The sequence below is a fragment of the Aotus nancymaae genome, unplaced genomic scaffold (genome assembly GCF_030222135.1).
Source record: "Aotus nancymaae isolate 86718 unplaced genomic scaffold, 86718_ANA_hifiasm-v0.15.2.pri h1tg000019l, whole genome shotgun sequence".
Classification (NCBI taxonomy): Eukaryota; Metazoa; Chordata; class Mammalia; order Primates; family Aotidae; genus Aotus; species Aotus nancymaae.
In genome coordinates, this window is record NW_026988431.1 from 44,880,523 (window position 1) to 44,897,519 (window position 16,997).

Genomic DNA, 16,997 nt, shown 5'->3' on the forward strand with positions numbered 1-16,997 from the left:
AAAAACAAAGAAAAGTAGGAATCCATTTCAATCTGGTAGGAGAGATGGGGGTTTTCTTTTTAGGGCCACGTGATGATACAGCTGTGCACAGCAAACTTGGGGAGTGCTAGTCAAATAGGAGTGTTCGTGATTTTCTCAGGGAAAATATTGCATATGCGAATTGTTTTCTATACTTAAGTAGTATGTTGGGACAAACTGGTGGTCAGGAGGGAACATAATATGTTCACATTAAATAGTTCACCTTTAGACATAAATGGTTGACATGAATTTCAGAGTGTCAAAACTATTTCAGTTTGTATTCCTTTCTCATTTTGAAAGTATAGCACTTTTTTTTCTGAATGTTTTGTGATTTTTTAAAATGTAGAATATTAGTTTTCAGTTTCTGTTTCTTTTTTTGTGTGATAGGGTCTCACTCTGGTGCCCAGGCTGGAGTGCAGTGGCATGATCTTGGCTCACTGCAACCTCTGCTTGTCAAGCTCAAGCAATCCTCTCACCTCAGCCTTCTAAGTAGCTGAGACTACAGGCACATGCCCCCACACCCAGCTAATTTTTTTTTCTTTTTCTTTTCCTTTGTGTGTGTGTGTGTGGAGATGGAGTTTCACCATGTTGACCAAGGTGGTCTCAAGCTCCTGTACTCAAGTGATTCACCCGCCTCGGCCTCCCAAAGTGCTGGGATAACAGGCATGAGCCACCGCACCTGCTAGTTCCTATTTCTTAAATTCCCATGATCTCAACTAATATTTGTCAGTAAGAGTGTCGCCCAATAACTCAGATATATACCTTATTAGTGTTCTAGTTCTCCCCATAATATATGTCATAATATGTTTCATAAAGTTCTTCAGTAAAAGCAAAAGAAGAGCAAAGAATTAGAAAACATCTGCTTTATGCATGCAGCTGTCACAGATCACATCCTGCTTCCCACAAAGCCAAAAGAGGGCATGAGTGTTATAAACTACCTGTTGATCCCTAGATTCTAACTCATATTTAATTAGTTGATTTTTCTGTTTTGTGAAAATGGTAACATACATTTATTTGTCTCCACAAAGAAGCACAACAGTGTGTCTCGGGCCTTGTACAGAGGATGCTAGTGTCCAGGAGTGGTCTTTAAGGATCTGGTTGATTTAATGATTCCTTGGCATAGTGTTTGGAGGATAAAGAGCCATTTGGATTCTTTCTGAAGAACAGTTTTAGGCTCCTGATGCTCATACTGCCATGGTATGGGTTCTTACAGAGGAAGTTTGGGCTATTTTTCTCTAAGCCAAGCAAATGGAGATACAGTTGTTTTTTTAACAGATTAAAATGAGTGTCTTCATGATAGCCTACTCTGAAAGTAAGATTCTTATTGAAGCTTTTATGTATATGTACCCTCAGAGGTACACTAAAAATTAATGTTTCATTCATGTATAGATGGTTTGTCACCTAAAGAGATGCTGAAGCTTCATAAATGGCCCCATGATTGTTCATGGGGATCAGAGAAAGGATTCAACTGTCTCATGTATGCATTTGGTTTTGGTATCTCATTAAAAAGATTAATGGAGATTGTCCTTTTGGTTTCTTATTGGGATGATTTTAAAAGGCTATATGTCATTACAGAATAAGCACCAAATAAGTATTTTCATCCTTAATGTCACACATGGAGGCATCTCATGATAATGGAAAGAGCCCTAGGCTTTCAAGTCAGACTTACTAGAGTCTTGCTGGGCAAGCTTGCTAAGTTGCTTAAGCTCTTTGAGCCTGGCTTGAGGATGATGCTTCTTTCCTATAGGGTTCTTGTGAGAAACAGAGAGTAAGAACCAGAAGCCCATCTCTGAAATATGATAGATTCTTAATAATCATTGGTGTCCTTCCTCTTAAGCTACATGTTTATCCCTTTCTCCCTGTTAGAATTATCTACACTACTTTCCGAGCACATTAAAATCGTTTTGTGTGACTATAATTCAGCACTTTTAAAAATGAGAATCTCTAATAAAGACAGTAGTAAAATAATCCTACAATAAATCTCATTCTTCACAATCAAGGAGTCCTGAAAAAAAACCAGAGTGGTAGGAAACTAGCCTTCTTATTATAATTATTACTGCACCCTTCCATGAAGTAACTTCTGCCACCAAAACGTAAAGCACACATAAACTGCTCTTGTGAATGTTTGTTTTCCTATGGCCAAAACATATATTAGATTAAGATCGGTGAACAGATGTTAATTGGTTTTATTTTGCATTGTAGTTGGTTAGAATTGTATTTGCTATTAATTTACAAAATTTATTGACTGAGGAGATTCTCATTGATTTTTAGAGTGATGGGAAGTATTAAATGTATTCCTTGAATATCTGGCTAAATAGGCAATTAGTAGGTCACTGTGAAGAAGCTTCATTAAAAAGTCACAAAAATTTTATGTGGCATGTGTCTGTACCACACGTTCTCTTCCCTGTATAGGCACTGGGTGATACAGCCCTGTGGTTCCAGATTTAACACTTAGCGGGGCATTTGTATCCTGGCATGTATTGGAAGCCAGCGGACAGCCTCTCTGCTGAGCTGACCATTGATTACTTAGGCTTGTATTATGTCTGTTTTATCATTAGGAAAATCTGTAGTCTTCTTTGGAAGGAATAAGTTCAACAGTCTAAACACTCATAGGGAATTGATGAGAAATAATATTTAATACACTCTGAAAATCTTTTGAGTTCTTTCTTCATGTAATGAGATTAGATGTGGGTTATTGGATTATTAACCAGAAGCTTACATCAAGCCCTTGCTGTTATGATCAAGTGTTTACTTCGGCTTTGTTTTCCAGGGCCAGCCAGGGGACCAGGCTCCTCTCTTTGCTGCACAAACACGACCCTCCCCTCAGCTTCCTCAGTATCCAGGGCTGCAGCAAGCACAGGTACCCACATTTGCTTTGTAGGTACTGACAGGATTTTCAACGCTCTTTATTGGAAGAGGGAAATTAAGTAAATAGAATATATCAACTTCCTCTGGGATCTAGAACTTGGTTATTTCTTCTACTTACAGGTTATAATTGACATTTCGAAACAGCATTATCAGGATTGTTGAACAAGTCTTAGGATTGATTAAGATGCATAAAACATTCTAGAAAATCCTTTAAAAGTATAAATTTAAACCTTTTATTAGTGATGGTTGTAGATATTGAAATACTTAATCCCAGAGTTATTTCTTTTATGTTATGATGTATGATGATGTAATTCAGTTTTGAAGTTGTCATATTTGGGCTGAGCTCACTGGCTCATGCCTATAATCTGCACTTTGGGAGGCCGAGGTGAGAGGATTACTTGAGCCTAGGAATTTGAAACCAGCTTGGGCAACATAGTGAGACCCAATCTCTACAAAAGAAAATAAAAATTAAAAAATTAGCCAGGTGTGGTAGCATGCACCTATAGTCCCAGCTGCACGGGAGGCTGAAGCGGAGGACTGCTTGAGCCTGGGAGGTTAAGTTGCAGTAAGCTGTGATCAGACCACTGCACTCTAGCCTTGGGCAACAGAGCAAAACCCTGTCTCAAAAAATAAATAAATAAAGAGTCATATTCAAAAATAGCATCAATGAGGAATCATGGTAGAATAAGAAAATAATGGGCCTTGGAATCAGACTTTGACACAGTTCCTGGCAGCTTACTAGCTGTATGACACTGTGTCATTTACCTACTCTAAGCTTTGGTTTCCTTCTCTGTAAAATAGAGATGAAGGGTGTGAAGGATTTAAGACAACCTATGGAACTAACATAGTGGCTGATACACAATATAATGCAAACCTTGAGCTGCTTTTACTAATAATTTTGTTATTTCTGTATTCGTATACTCTCACCCTATCCCTCTGGGAATCAGGAATGCAGGGATGTTGACAAGATTGTTAGTTGGTTTGGCAATTCCTTCTCTGTCCACAGCTGAAAGAGAAGCCCAGATTGGCCTACACAGGCACTGAGCCCTTCAGCCTGGATCCATTCATGCTGTCTGCTGGAAGTTCATTATCCATTTCTCTTGTCTTCCAAGTCAGAGGCATTAAACTACCTGAAAATACGATGCTTTGAGGATTTGAAAAGCAGTGTTGTTCTACTTTAATTAGTGTTGAGTTCTATAAATTATACCTAGTGATCCAGCAGAACCTCAGGTTTCTCTTTTTTATAAGGTGACAATATTCAAAGAACTAGGTACTTGTATATTAATATTGATTAGGAAAGTTAAGTGTTCAGATTACTGGTAGAGTGCTGAACTAGGTCTCATTAGTACTAGAAAATAATGAACAGTTACCAGTTGTGCCTTTCCTGGCTAAGGTATTAATAGTTTTTTGGCACAGTTTTGGAACTGGTTAGTTACTACACACACACACAATCAATCAGACTATGACTACCTGAAGAGGTGTAGTTATATGCTGGGAAAGTATATTTCATTATTTCAATTTACAGTGAGCATGGGTAGCTTTTCTGACTAATTTTGGAGATGATATTAATGACACTTGGGATCTATTGAACATTGATGTCATCTGTGCACTGAAGGTATGAATGCTTGCCTGATTATTCCTTTATAGAAACATGCCCTTTTCTCAAAATAAGCAGCTGATCTTAAAAGCCAGTTTAACTAAAGGAGGATTCATTTTTTTTTTTTAAGTTGACATTTCTGGTGAATCATTACACAGCCAGATCATTCTGTGGCTTTTCTGGCCAGATTCCCTGTATCCAGGGTAGTCCTCAGATTTTGAGTTATGACAACCTTCGAAAACAGTGAATTTCAGGGGAGTCCTCATGGGTTTGTTTTTGCCCCATATTTTTTAGTGATGGGAAAGCTGGGTATTAATTGAAACACTGACTTCTTTCCTTGTGCCTGCATGCAGACCATGCCCCAGGGCTATACAATGTATGGGACTCAGATGCCTTTGCAGCAGACATCACAGCAGCAGGCCAGCAGTGTGGTCCTGTCTCCCAGCTATAACACCAGAGCCTATCCGGCTGCACATTCCAACCCTGTGCTAATGGAAAGACTCAGACAGATTCAGCAGCAGCCGAGTGGCTACATTCAGCAGCAGCCCTCACCGTACCTGCAGCCCCTGACTGGCTCTCAGAGGTGATACATGTAGAAATGATGACAGCAATAGTGAACAGTCACATTCTTGGGTTTCTTATGCTTATAGAGCATGGTACTTTATCACTGTTTTTATGAACTTACATATTTGCAAATGATTTGCATTCTGTGGTCTTATTTTTAATAATATCCAGATAGAGGTTCAAAATAAAGAATGCTCCATCTTGTTTATTTCATTAAAGATCTTTATGGTTTTGACTCATATCTTCCATGATATGAGTATATAACAGTCTATAAATGATACAACTGTGTTTGCTTCAGTGTTTTCTTTTTCTCTCCTCTTTTAAAAATTCTCTGAACATATCTAACAGAGAAGACTCTTGATTATTGTTAGAAATGCTAGAATTTGTTTATTGGAGCAGTAAAATTTATGATTGCGATACTAATTGTACATGGTGCATATGAGACTTTTGTTATAACTTAGTTTCTACCTTTTCCACCTCAGAGATGTTTGGCAAAACAGGATTATGATAGACTTTTTTCTGTTCTTGTTTAATTAGATTTCTTAGAGCATATAACTGCACTGTCTGTTAAAATAGCTGCCAACCACCTTTGGCTATTTAAATTTAGACTATTTAAAATTAAATTAAAAATATAGTTCCTCAGTCACACTAGTCACATTTCAAGTGTTCAGTAGTAGCTGAGTGTGGCCAGCAGAGCCAGCTTCAATGGTGTGTGACATGTGCTGTGTTTAGAAGGGCCTGTGTTTACAAATGCTTCATGCTTAGATTAATGCTCTGCGGGTTTCTCTGTGGAAATTCTTACTAAATTTTGATCAGGGGGTCTTGTGTTTTTGTTATGCACTGAGACCCAAAAATTGTGTAGTTCGTCCTCGTGGCTAGTAGCTATCTTACTGAACAGTGCTGAGAGAAAACACTGCAATCATCCCAGAAAGTTCTGTTGGATAGTATTGTCTTAGAAGAAGTAAGTATCATGCCAAACGTGGCAATCTAGTGGATAGCAGCACAGCTCCCATCTATGGCCATCAATGGCTACGTGATGACACCAGTTAATCGCTCTTTGGAAAATTGTCAAGGTTGATGGTAACACATTTGAGAACACATTATTATTTTGGATAATAATTTGGAAAATGTGCATTGTATGTACTATTTTTATAATAAATAGCCACATGGCATGGCCCACAAACTTGAACTTCAAAGCCCAGAAGTTCTGGATTCAAATCCCACCTGTGCCATTTGCTTTCTAAGTAACCTTAGTAAGTTACCTCTAGCTCTGTTTTTTCATTTTTGAAGTAGGAATAACAAAACTGCTGACCTTAAAGGGCTCTCTGGTGAGGAGCAAATGAAGTAACACATTTCAGACCTTTAGTATAGTGCCTGCTTCAAAGTAAATGCTCAATTACTATTCCTCATTATTGAAAACTATTAAATGTTTAAAAAGTAATTCATTGCATGACTGCAGTTTTACCTTAAGTCATGTACTTGCTGTCCTGTTTCAAGTGGTCACATCATTATTTTAACCACTGGGCTTTAGTCTGTTTGAAGTGCGCAAGGGATTATTGAACACTGATTGTTTCTTTGGTGGTATATGTAATGTGCTGGTAGGACTGATTAAAAATTTGACATTATGCTTGGACCTGAACCAAGTTGCATTATTCTTTGCCAGACTGAACCATCAGGCTCTACAGCAGAGCCCTCTGGTGGGCGGGGGAATTGATGCTGTCCTGACTTCTGCACATCCAAACCTTCCCTCCGTGCCCCTGCCTCAGGATCCCATGAGACCCAGACAACCACAAGTTCGACAGCAGCAGAGAATCCTCCAGGTACGGGGGCAGGGAGATGAGGGCAATGCTGTCACACTTTAGACAGTGCGAATACGCAACAGTCATAAAAAATGAAAAACACTTCAGACTTCAATTGCCAAATTCCAAGGAGCCCTGTCTATTCGACGCCAGGAGCTACATTGGTACAATGTAGTTCCAACTTGGCTAGAATTTTTTTTTCTCTGTGTGTCTACCAGGTTATCGAAAGAAGAGTAAGTTGTGTAGAACATTCTTCCCATTTCACAAAGGTTTGGGAGGGCAGATGGATGACTTTAATAGAGTTAGCTTCAGCTTAACTGTTTTAGGTAGGAGTCATGCACATTTTTAAAAAGTTTCATAAATATGAAAACAAAAAACTGAGCCATCCAGAGCTTTCATCAGATTCCTAGAGCATTCTACAATCTAAAAACATTTCTGTAACACCTCTGGTCTCATAAGGCTGTGAAATGAAAGGAACATAGACTATTTCAAAGGGATATCACATCTTGTCTCCATTAGAATCCAGAGAACTGTCATTCACTTATTTGATACACATTTTAAGTCACTTAAATAAAGGATTATTCCCCTTGATACAATTTTTTTTTTTTTTGAGACGGAGTTTCGCTCTTGTTACCCAGGCTGGAGTGCAATGGCGCGATCTCGGCTCACCGCAACCTCCGCCTCCTGGGTTCAGGCAATTCTTCTGCCTCAGCGTCCTGAGTAGCTGGGATTGCAGGCACCTGCCACCAGGCCTGGCTAATTTTTTTGTACTTTTAGTAGAGACGGGGTTTTGCCATGTTGGCCAGGCTGCTCTCTTGGCCTCTTAAAGTGCTGGAATTACAGGCGTGAGCCACCTTGCCCAGCCTCCTTGATACATTCTTGTTTCTCACTTGCTTATTTAAAAAATACGGGCCATTATGTTTACCTGTGTCATTTGTCTTTATTTAACAAGCTTGTCCTATGTTACTGAATTGGAGATTTCCTAAGGAGACTGTACAGTGGGCTCTAATCTAATCAAGTCCAACTTGAGATGCACTCTTATGTACTGCTAAGAACAGAACACCAAAGATGAGGAGTCTAGTAGAGCTGGAGTGCCCAGGGGCTGTTCTCTCTGTGAGGTCAGTGAGAAGTAAACTTGTCATGCAGAAAGGAACAGGAAGGAGCATGGATATCTTATCCTTGACACCGGATAGAGGGGAGAAACAAATATATCCCCTGAACATTGGAACCGCAAGCTCGGGCAGTATTTTGTGTAGACTGGAATTGGGCTTTCCAATTGTAAGATGCCATTAGTAGTAAGATGTCATTAGTTGCATCCCAATTTGTGGCCTGTTAAAGTGCTTTTTAAAAAAAGTTATATCACAAAATTTAAAACATATGGTGACTGATTAGGAGAGTATGGCCTACAGATAGCAATCCCAATCATTGCATAGATGTTGTCTCCAATGGTAAAAGCCCTCTACTCCTGTTTTGTCATGGAAATACATCTCTCTTAAATATGTAGAAGGGGTTAAATAAGAATATTCAAGTAAAGTACTTGTTTGATAATTTTACGATTAATGTTATGACTAATATTATCATTAATATAACTACTATTAGTACTCATTTTCTTAAGTCATCATTTTTTCCAAGTTCTGAGGCTGTGTTTCAGAATTTTTTAAGATTGATAATTTATATTTTGCTCTATTTTAGAATTTCTCATTTCCAAATCACTGAGGAAAGTTATACCACATTATTTGTTTACTTACCAGTTTTAAATCTTATGTTGGTGTTTTTCAAGGCTGCAAATATGGAAAGCCTTTTTTTATTGGACCATATGTACTTTATACCCTAACTAGCATAATATGTCATGGTAATTTTTTCATCACCAACACATTATTCCCTGGAGATGAGTGATTTGCTTCTACATCAGGATTATACTTCTTTTTTGGTTACTGGCTACTTCTGTAAAGGAAAACGTTATTGATGAAGTTGGGTTAATTTTTCTTAGAAGAGCTTCTAGAGGGCTAACTGGTGGATGATATTGTAATCATTGTGATTTTGGTCCAACTTGGATTGTTCTTATTGGGATCATGCTACCCAGACCTCTGCTAGGATTCCAGATCCATGAGCATTGTCACTTAGTGAGAAATGCAATATAACAATAACTATTTGTTACTTGGCTGTAAAGAAGACCAATAATTTAGGGGATAGTATGCAAACCAAGTTGGAAAAGTGCAAAAGATGAAAAGATGTCTAGACTGTCGTCATCATCAGGATGAAGTGTTTGGGTGGAGGAAATTTTAAAGGTCACTGAGGCAAAACAACTATTAATATTTTTCTCTCCTCTGTGTCCCACCTGGTGGATGTCTAGTCTGTGTTGCTTCTGTGACTTGGAAGTACTTTTCAAGAGCTGTGTATTTGAGCCAACCCTGTTACTGATATGATTTCTGAACTTATGCTGTAAATTATGCCAGAAAGTCTCATGATGACTAGTCTGCATATTCCTTTTGGAAAAAAAAACTATAAGAATTCTGCCAGATATCATAAGGAATGAGATTACCACTGAGCAGTCCCTGTCCAACTTGTAGTGTAAGGAAGGATAAGACATGTAGAAGGACAAATGACACAAAAGGAATTAAAACAGTAAGCAGAAAGGATGGCCCCAGACAGTGCAGTGTGGTATAGACAGCAACACTGACTGCCACAGGAAGAGATCCGTGGGGTTGAGGTGGTCCTAGAAGGCTTCATGGATGAGCAGGTTTAGGTCTTGCCCTCAAAAGGATGAATGAGGTTCAGCAAGGTAAAGATGGAAGAGGCAGGTATATATTGTTTTTACTGCACCGTAAAAGTTAGATAAAAGGTATATGGAGAAAACAGATTCAGAAATGCTGTTGTTATCTTCTTCCTGTTAAGTGTATAACCTTTTTACCCTCTTTCCAGATGCAGCAGCCCCAGCAGCCCCAACCTCAGCAGCCTCCCCAACCCCAGCAGTCCTCGCAGCCCCAGAGTCAGACCCTTGGTCTCCAAGCAATGCAGTCCCAGCAGCCCTTGGTAAGACATGTAGGTTTCTTCTTTAAAAGCAGGTTGCATTCTTCATGTTCATAAGATTGTTAAGAACTGACATAGACTAAATATGCCCTAGCAATTTTTTCCTAGAACTTTACCAGGATTTTGTTGTCACTGTAGTTGGTATATTTGTTTTCATATGAAGATGCAAGTTAATATTTGGGATTCAGTAGGTTATACCATTATTCTTCTTCAAAATTTTTTGGACTATTGCACAGACAAAAATTTTTACATCATCTTTTTTTCCTAAACAATGTTAAAATGATGATTTATTATGTATGTTTAAAAGATTATCTTACTGTGCTTTGATTTCTGCTATAATCTTAAAAACCATGGATGTGCCTTCTAAAATATTATCTGTTATCTTCAATGAGAAATTGTTTTTCAGTCGGCACTTGCTGCAAGAATTTTCCTGTAACTCACAGTCATATAGTTCACTTCTCTAGCTTCATAGATCAAATTTGGAAATGTCATATGCAAAGCCATCAGAGTCTTCTAAATCTCAGTCATTTACAACAGCATTTACTTTTGCAATACCATATCCCCTGTTTTATTAGTTACTTTTTTAAAACTGTCATCTTACTGTATTTGCTTAAATAGATGTATTTTTCAAAGAAGCATTTTACCACTACCATCTGTAATTATATCACTTGCCATATATTGGAAATGTCTGTAAAAGTAAATACGGGGCCAGGCGCGGTGGCTCATGCCTATAATCCCAGCGCTTTGGGAGGCCGAGGCAGGTGGATCACGAGGTCAAGAGATCGAGACCATCCTGGTCAACAAGGTGAAACCCCATCTCTACTAAAAAATACAAAAATTAGCTAGGCATGGTGGTGCATGCCTGTAGTCCCAGCTGCTTGGCAGGCTGAGGCAGGAGAATTGCTTGAACCTAGGAGGCGGAGGTTGCGGTGAGCTGAGATCGTGCCATTGCACTCTAGCCTGGGTAACGAGCGAAATTCCGTCTCAAAAAAAAAAAAGAAAGTAAATACAAAGAGAATTTAGAAGGGAATCTCCGTTTAAGTCAGCGATGTGAATTGCGTGAACGAGCCCAACTATGACGAGCTGGCTTACCGCACGTGTCTCACACTTGGGGAAACACTAGTGTAGACTGCCTTCAGCACCTGATTTTTAAACTGGATGGTTTCACAACTTGTAGTAAAGGGGGAACAATATGGTGTAGTGATAGTACATTAGGAGGGATCAAAGTAGAGTTAGGTGGTTAAAGAACTGTGTACAGGCCAGGCGTGGTGGCTCATGCTTGTAATTCTGGCACTTTAGGAGTCTGAGGAGGGCAGATCACCTGAGATCAGGAGTTCAAGACCAGCCTGACCAACATGGAGAAACCCCATCTCTACTAAAACTACAAAATTAACTGGGCATGGTGGCGGGTGCCTGTAATCCCAGCTACTTGGGAGGCTGAGGCAGGAGAATTGCTTGAACCCAGGAGGTAGAGGTTGCAGTGAGCCGAGATCACGCCATTGCACTCCAGCCTGGGCAACAAGAGCAAAACTCCATCTCAAAAAGAAAAAAGAACTGTGTCTAAATCAGATTGACCAGAACATGGTCAACTGGAATAGGGCATCAGTAGTACATTTAACAAACCTCTGCCCTTTCCATGATGGAAGAGGTCCAATATAATCATCCTGCCACCAAGTAGCTGGCTGATTGCCCTGAGGAATGGTGCCATGTCACGGGCTCAGTATTGGTCTCTGCTGCTAGCAAATTGGGTACTCACTGCTGCCAGGTGGAAGTCCATGTTGCTGAGCCCATGCATAACCTCCATCCCTGCTACCATGGCCACTTTGTTCATGGCCCCATTGGGTGATGACAGGGGTGGCTAGGGAAAGAGGCTGAGTGGTATCCATGGAATGGGTCATCCTATCCACTTGATTATTAAATCCTCTTCTGCTGAGGTCACCTGTTGGTGAGCACTCACATGGGATACAAATATCTTCACAGTTTTTGACCACTCAGAGAGGTCCATCCACATACCTCTTCCCCAAATTTCTTTGTTACCAATTTTCCAATCATGCTGCTTCTTGTGCTTTACTGTGTTTTGTATGTTTGTTTTTGGAGACAGAGTCTTGCTCTCTTGCCCAGGCTGGAGTGTAGTGGTGCAATCTCGGCTCACTGCAACCTCCACCTCCTGGGTTCAAGCAGTTCTTGTGCCTCAGCCTCTCAAGAATCTGGGATTACAAGCAGACATCACCACACTTGGCTAAGTTTTGTATTTTTAGTATAGACGGGGTTTCACCATGTTGGCTAGGCTGGTCCCAAACTCCTGACCTCAAGTGATCCACCTGCCTGGGCCTCCCACAGTGCTGGGATTATAGACATGAATCACCATGCCTGGCAAGAAAAATTTTATATTTCTTATTTATATTTTATATTTCTTATTTATATTCTGGTATTTTTCTTAATAGTTCCACTAAGATGCATTATATTATAAATATGTTTATATTTTATAAACATCTCGAGCAGATTCAATTCTTGGTACTAGCTAAAGCTCTCCATTCTTTGCTTCTTTCTTTGCTAGAGAAGAGGGTGGTAAGGTAGCTATTGAAGGTAAGTAAACACCTGCCTCTTTTGGGGTTCTGATTCATGCTGTATCAAAGCAGAAGTGGTAATGGTGACACAGTGCCACCCATCTCATGACTTGTCCTACTGCTGTCTGGTGATATTCACAGTTGAAGTCAGTAAATGCTTTCTTCTTGCGGTAGTGCAAAAGTCGTTGCCGTCATGGTATGTGTGGTAGAGACCAGCAGCCTGCCAGATGTTATAGAGCATGCCAGTGAAACATCACTTCCTGCCACTAGAGGACTTAGAATCTTAGGAAAAAGCGCAATGGCAGCCCTGCCTGTGGAAAGTAGTGTATAGTTCCTGAATTTTTGAAAGAAGTGCTAGAGGTATTGTATTCATGTGCTAGAATGTCCTAACAAAGTACACAAACTAGATGTCTTCAACAACAGAAACTGTCTGTTTTGGAGGCCAGAAGCCCAATATTAAGGTGTGAGCAGGGTTGGTTCCCTCTGAGGGCTGTGAGAGAGAATCTGCTTCATGCCTCTCCTCCAGCTTCTGGTGGCTTGCTGGGACTCTTTGGCATTCCTCGGGCCATAGAAATAGCACCATGAGCTTTGCCTTCACCTTCATAGGCATTCTCCCTGTGTATATACACATGTCCAAATTTCTATTTTTTATAAGGACACCAGTCATATTGGATTAGGTCCCACCCTAATTACCTAATTTCAACTTGATTACCACTGTAAAGACCCTGTTTCTAAATAAGGTCACATTTTGAGGTACTGGGTGTGAGGACTCCAACATGTCTTTTTTAGGGGACATAATTCAACCTAAATAATAACAGGTCAGAAGGTGAGAGAAGTTTGGGAAACCTAGACAGAGGAGGTTGAATGTGGCAGACATTAGAGGCAGTAGGATTTGATTATTTCCTTTTTGACTATTTTGTTCATCTCTTTGCTTGCTGACGGCGTCAGCTGAGATGTGTGGGATGATGATCATCCGTTGGTTTGGGCTGTAAGAAATGATTTTAAAAACTTGTAAAAAGTGAACAACTTGTAAAAGCTGACTTAGGACAGAAATTGGTGCTTCTTTAAAATATATCAACAGAAAACAGAGTTTTTCCATGAAAAGAGCAAGACAGACTGAAAAGCCTATGTTTACAAATTAAATCTGGTCCCAGCTTAATATCGATGCCTGTGTTGTCATTTGCCTACTTAAGTTGCTAGTCTTCTGGGAAGGAAAAACATCTGGAAATAAAGAGATGGGTGCCTTTGCTAGGAAAATATGTTTGGCTTGTCTAGTTTTGGCCCAAATTACATTTCTTGACTAGAAAAATATTTTTAATGCTTATGTGTTGTTATGATTAAATTAAACTCTTAACTAAATACATTGACAGACCACAGTCTTTTCTTTAAAGCTACTTCCAGCGTTAAGAAAATAATGTTGACACCTCCTTACTGCATCATTTCATCTTAAACTCAGGTTGTCACAGTTTGGTGACTTAAAAAATATGCTAACAGAAAGATTTAAAAAGTTGGCTTTTTACATCAACGGAGCCTTGTGTCAATTTCATATTATATTGAATATTTGCCTTTTAAAAATATGCATAATGGTAGCAGTCGTTACTTAAACAATTATATTAAATTTTAGTCAGTAATCACTATGAAATTGTCCTCTAGTCTTCCTCGAGAAATTTATTTGTTCCTTTCAGAGAAATTGAGAAATTTTTTCAGGCTGCCTCTGGAATTGGTAAGTAGCATGTACAGATAATACTACTACTCTCCTTTTGAAGTGGGAGAAATTAGGTCCAGAGAACATTGAAGAATTGCCTTCCTTTGCATGAATTTGGATTTTTTTTTTCTTTTGGAAAGAAAAGGAGAAGTAATATTTATAGAAGGAAGTTGGGTAAGAAATATCAGGAGATTTCTGGTAACTGGATAGCCAATATATTTGATATAGTACTTTTTTCTCACTAAACTGTGTATAGATTTAAAAAGATGACTCTATGCAAGTTACTAGTTACCTTGAAAATAAACACACAACAAATTCTGAAACACATCAGCTGCTAGTCCTGTGTGAGACTGTGGGCTGAGAGTGTACCACCCTGTGCGAGTGGAGATGTGGGCTGAGAGTGTACCACCCTGTGAGAGTGGACTGTGGGCTGAGACTGTACCACCCTGTGCGAGTGGACTGTGGGCTGAGAGTGTACCACCCTGTGCGAGTGGACTGTGGGCTGAGAGTGTACCACCCTGTGCGAGTGGACTGTGGGCTGAGAGTGTACCACCCTGTGTGAGTGGAGATGTGGACTGAGAGTGTACCACCCTGTGCAAGTGGACTGTGGGCTGAGAGTGTACCACCCTGTGCGAGTGGAGATGTGAGCTGAGAGTGTACCACCCTGTGTGAGTGGAGATGTGGGCTGAGAGTGTACCACCCTGTGCAAGTGGACTGTGGGCTGAGAGTGTACCACCCTGTGCGAGTGGAGATGTGAGCTGAGAGTGTACCACCCTGTGCGAGTGGAGATGTGGGCTGAGAGTGTACCACCCTGTGCGAGTGGAGATGGGGGCTGGAGTGTACCACCCTGTGCGAGTGGACTGTGGGCTGAGAGTGTACCACCCTGTGCGAGTAGACTGTGGGCTGAGAGTGTACCATCCTGTGCGAGTGGACTGTGGGCTGAGAGTGTACCACCCTGTGCGAGTGGACTGTGGGCTGAGAGTGTACCACCCTGTGTGAGTGGAGATGTGGCTGAGAGTGTACCACCCTGTGCGAGTGGACTGTGGGCTGAGAGTGTACCACCCTGTGCGAGTGGAGATGGGGGCTGGAGTGTACCACCCTGTGCGAGTGGACTGTGGGCTGAGAGTGTACCACCCTGTGCGAGTAGACTGTGGGCTGAGAGTGTACCATCCTGTGCGAGTGGACTGTGGGCTGAGAGTGTACCACCCTGTGCGAGTGGACTGTGGGCTGAGAGTGTACCACCCTGTGCGAGTGGACTGTGGGCTGAGAGTGTACCACTCTGTGCGAGTGGAGATGGGGGCTGAGAGTGTACCACCCTGTGTGAGTGGAGATGTGGGCTGAGAGTGTACCACCCTGTGCGAGTGGACTGTGGGCTGAGAGTGTACCACCCTGTGCGAGTAGACTGTGGGCTGAGAGTGTACCATCCTGTGCGAGTGGACTGTGGGCTGAGAGTGTACCACCCTGTGCGAGTGGACTGTGGGCTGAGAGTGTACCACCCTGTGCGAGTGGACTGTGGGCTGAGAGTGTACCACTCTGTGCGAGTGGAGATGGGGGCTGAGAGTGTACCACCCTGTGTGAGTGGAGATGTGGGCTGAGAGTGTACCACCCTGTGCGAGTGGACTGTGGGCTGAGAGTGTACCACCCTGTGCGAGTAGACTGTGGGCTGAGAGTGTACCATCCTGTGCGAGTGGACTGTGGGCTGAGAGTGTACCACCCTGTGCGAGTAGACTGTGGGCTGAGAGTGTACCATCCTGTGCGAGTGGACTGTGGGCTGAGAGTGTACCACCCTGTGCGAGTGGACTGTGGGCTGAGAGTGTACCACCCTGTGCGAGTAGACTGTGGGCTGAGAGTGTACCACCCTGTGTGAGTGGAGATGTGGGCTGAGAGTGTACCACTCTGTGCGAGTGGAGATGTGGGCTGAGAGTGTACCACCCTGTGCGAGTGGACTGTGGGCTGAGAGTGTACCACCCTGTGCGAGTAGACTGTGGGCTGAGAGTGTACCACCCTGTGTGAGTGGAGATGTGGGCTGAGAGTGTACCACTCTGTGCGAGTGGAGATGGGGGCTGAGAGTGTACCACCCTGTGCGAGTAGACTGTGGGCTGAGAGTGTACCACCCTGTGCGAGTGGAGATGGGGGCTGGAGTGTACCACCCTGTGCGAGTGGACTGTGGACTGAGAGTGTACCACCCTGTGTGAGTGGAGATGTGGCTGAGTGCAGGTACAGGTTTTTCCCAGGTGCTCAGTGGAGGCCCCTGTACGTTGTTGTTCCTTCCACTGCTGCTTGTACGGATGGCGGCCCATGCTTCATTCATCGGGGAAATCTGTCTGTGGACTCTGTCAGTTGGTAGTGCAGTTTTAAAATAAATGTTGCTTTGCTGCTTTGTTCTTTTGCTAACAAATGGAGTGGTCACAGCAAAAACCTCATAACTGTCATGAGGGCAGGGATGTATTTTACTCACTCTGGTGCCCTTGGAACCCAGAAAATTGCCTGGGTTTTGATAAATATTTGTTGAATGACTCATTTGTTGGATGTCAAAGCAATGAAAAAAACCTTTGTTAAAATCACACATTATCCATCAGAAAGGGAAAACATCAAGAGGCAAGGTGTCCAAATGTCTGAGCATCGGTAGGTCCATCACCGAATCAGTCCTGCAGCTGATTTTGTCAGTGTATGGTTCTGCTGACAGGGCAAGCTCAAGTTTTGAGACAAAAAATATTTAAATGATGTTTATTTAAATAGAAATTACTAATTAGTAGCACATTTTGCCTATGCTGTGATTGAGCAGAAGAAGTAAATGTTATTGAATAAAATAGGAATTTAGAGATCAGTCGGAATACATTTCTAAGGCT

At 41.4% G+C, this 16,997-nt stretch overlaps 1 protein-coding gene across 5 annotated transcripts in view; it reads left to right on the top strand.

Moving 5' to 3' along the window:
* MED12L (mediator complex subunit 12L) overlaps positions 1-16,997 on the top strand; it is a 366,898-nt gene that overhangs the window by 336,132 nt on the left and 13,769 nt on the right. For all 5 annotated transcript variants that reach the window (XM_064378799.1, XM_021669546.2, XM_064378797.1 and 2 more), the window contains 4 exons: positions 2,789-2,878; positions 4,837-5,066; positions 6,711-6,867; positions 9,769-9,879. In XM_064378799.1, the coding sequence (XP_064234869.1) occupies positions 2,789-2,878; positions 4,837-5,066; positions 6,711-6,867; positions 9,769-9,879 (588 nt within the window). The remainder of the gene's footprint in view (positions 1-2,788; positions 2,879-4,836; positions 5,067-6,710; positions 6,868-9,768; positions 9,880-16,997) is intronic.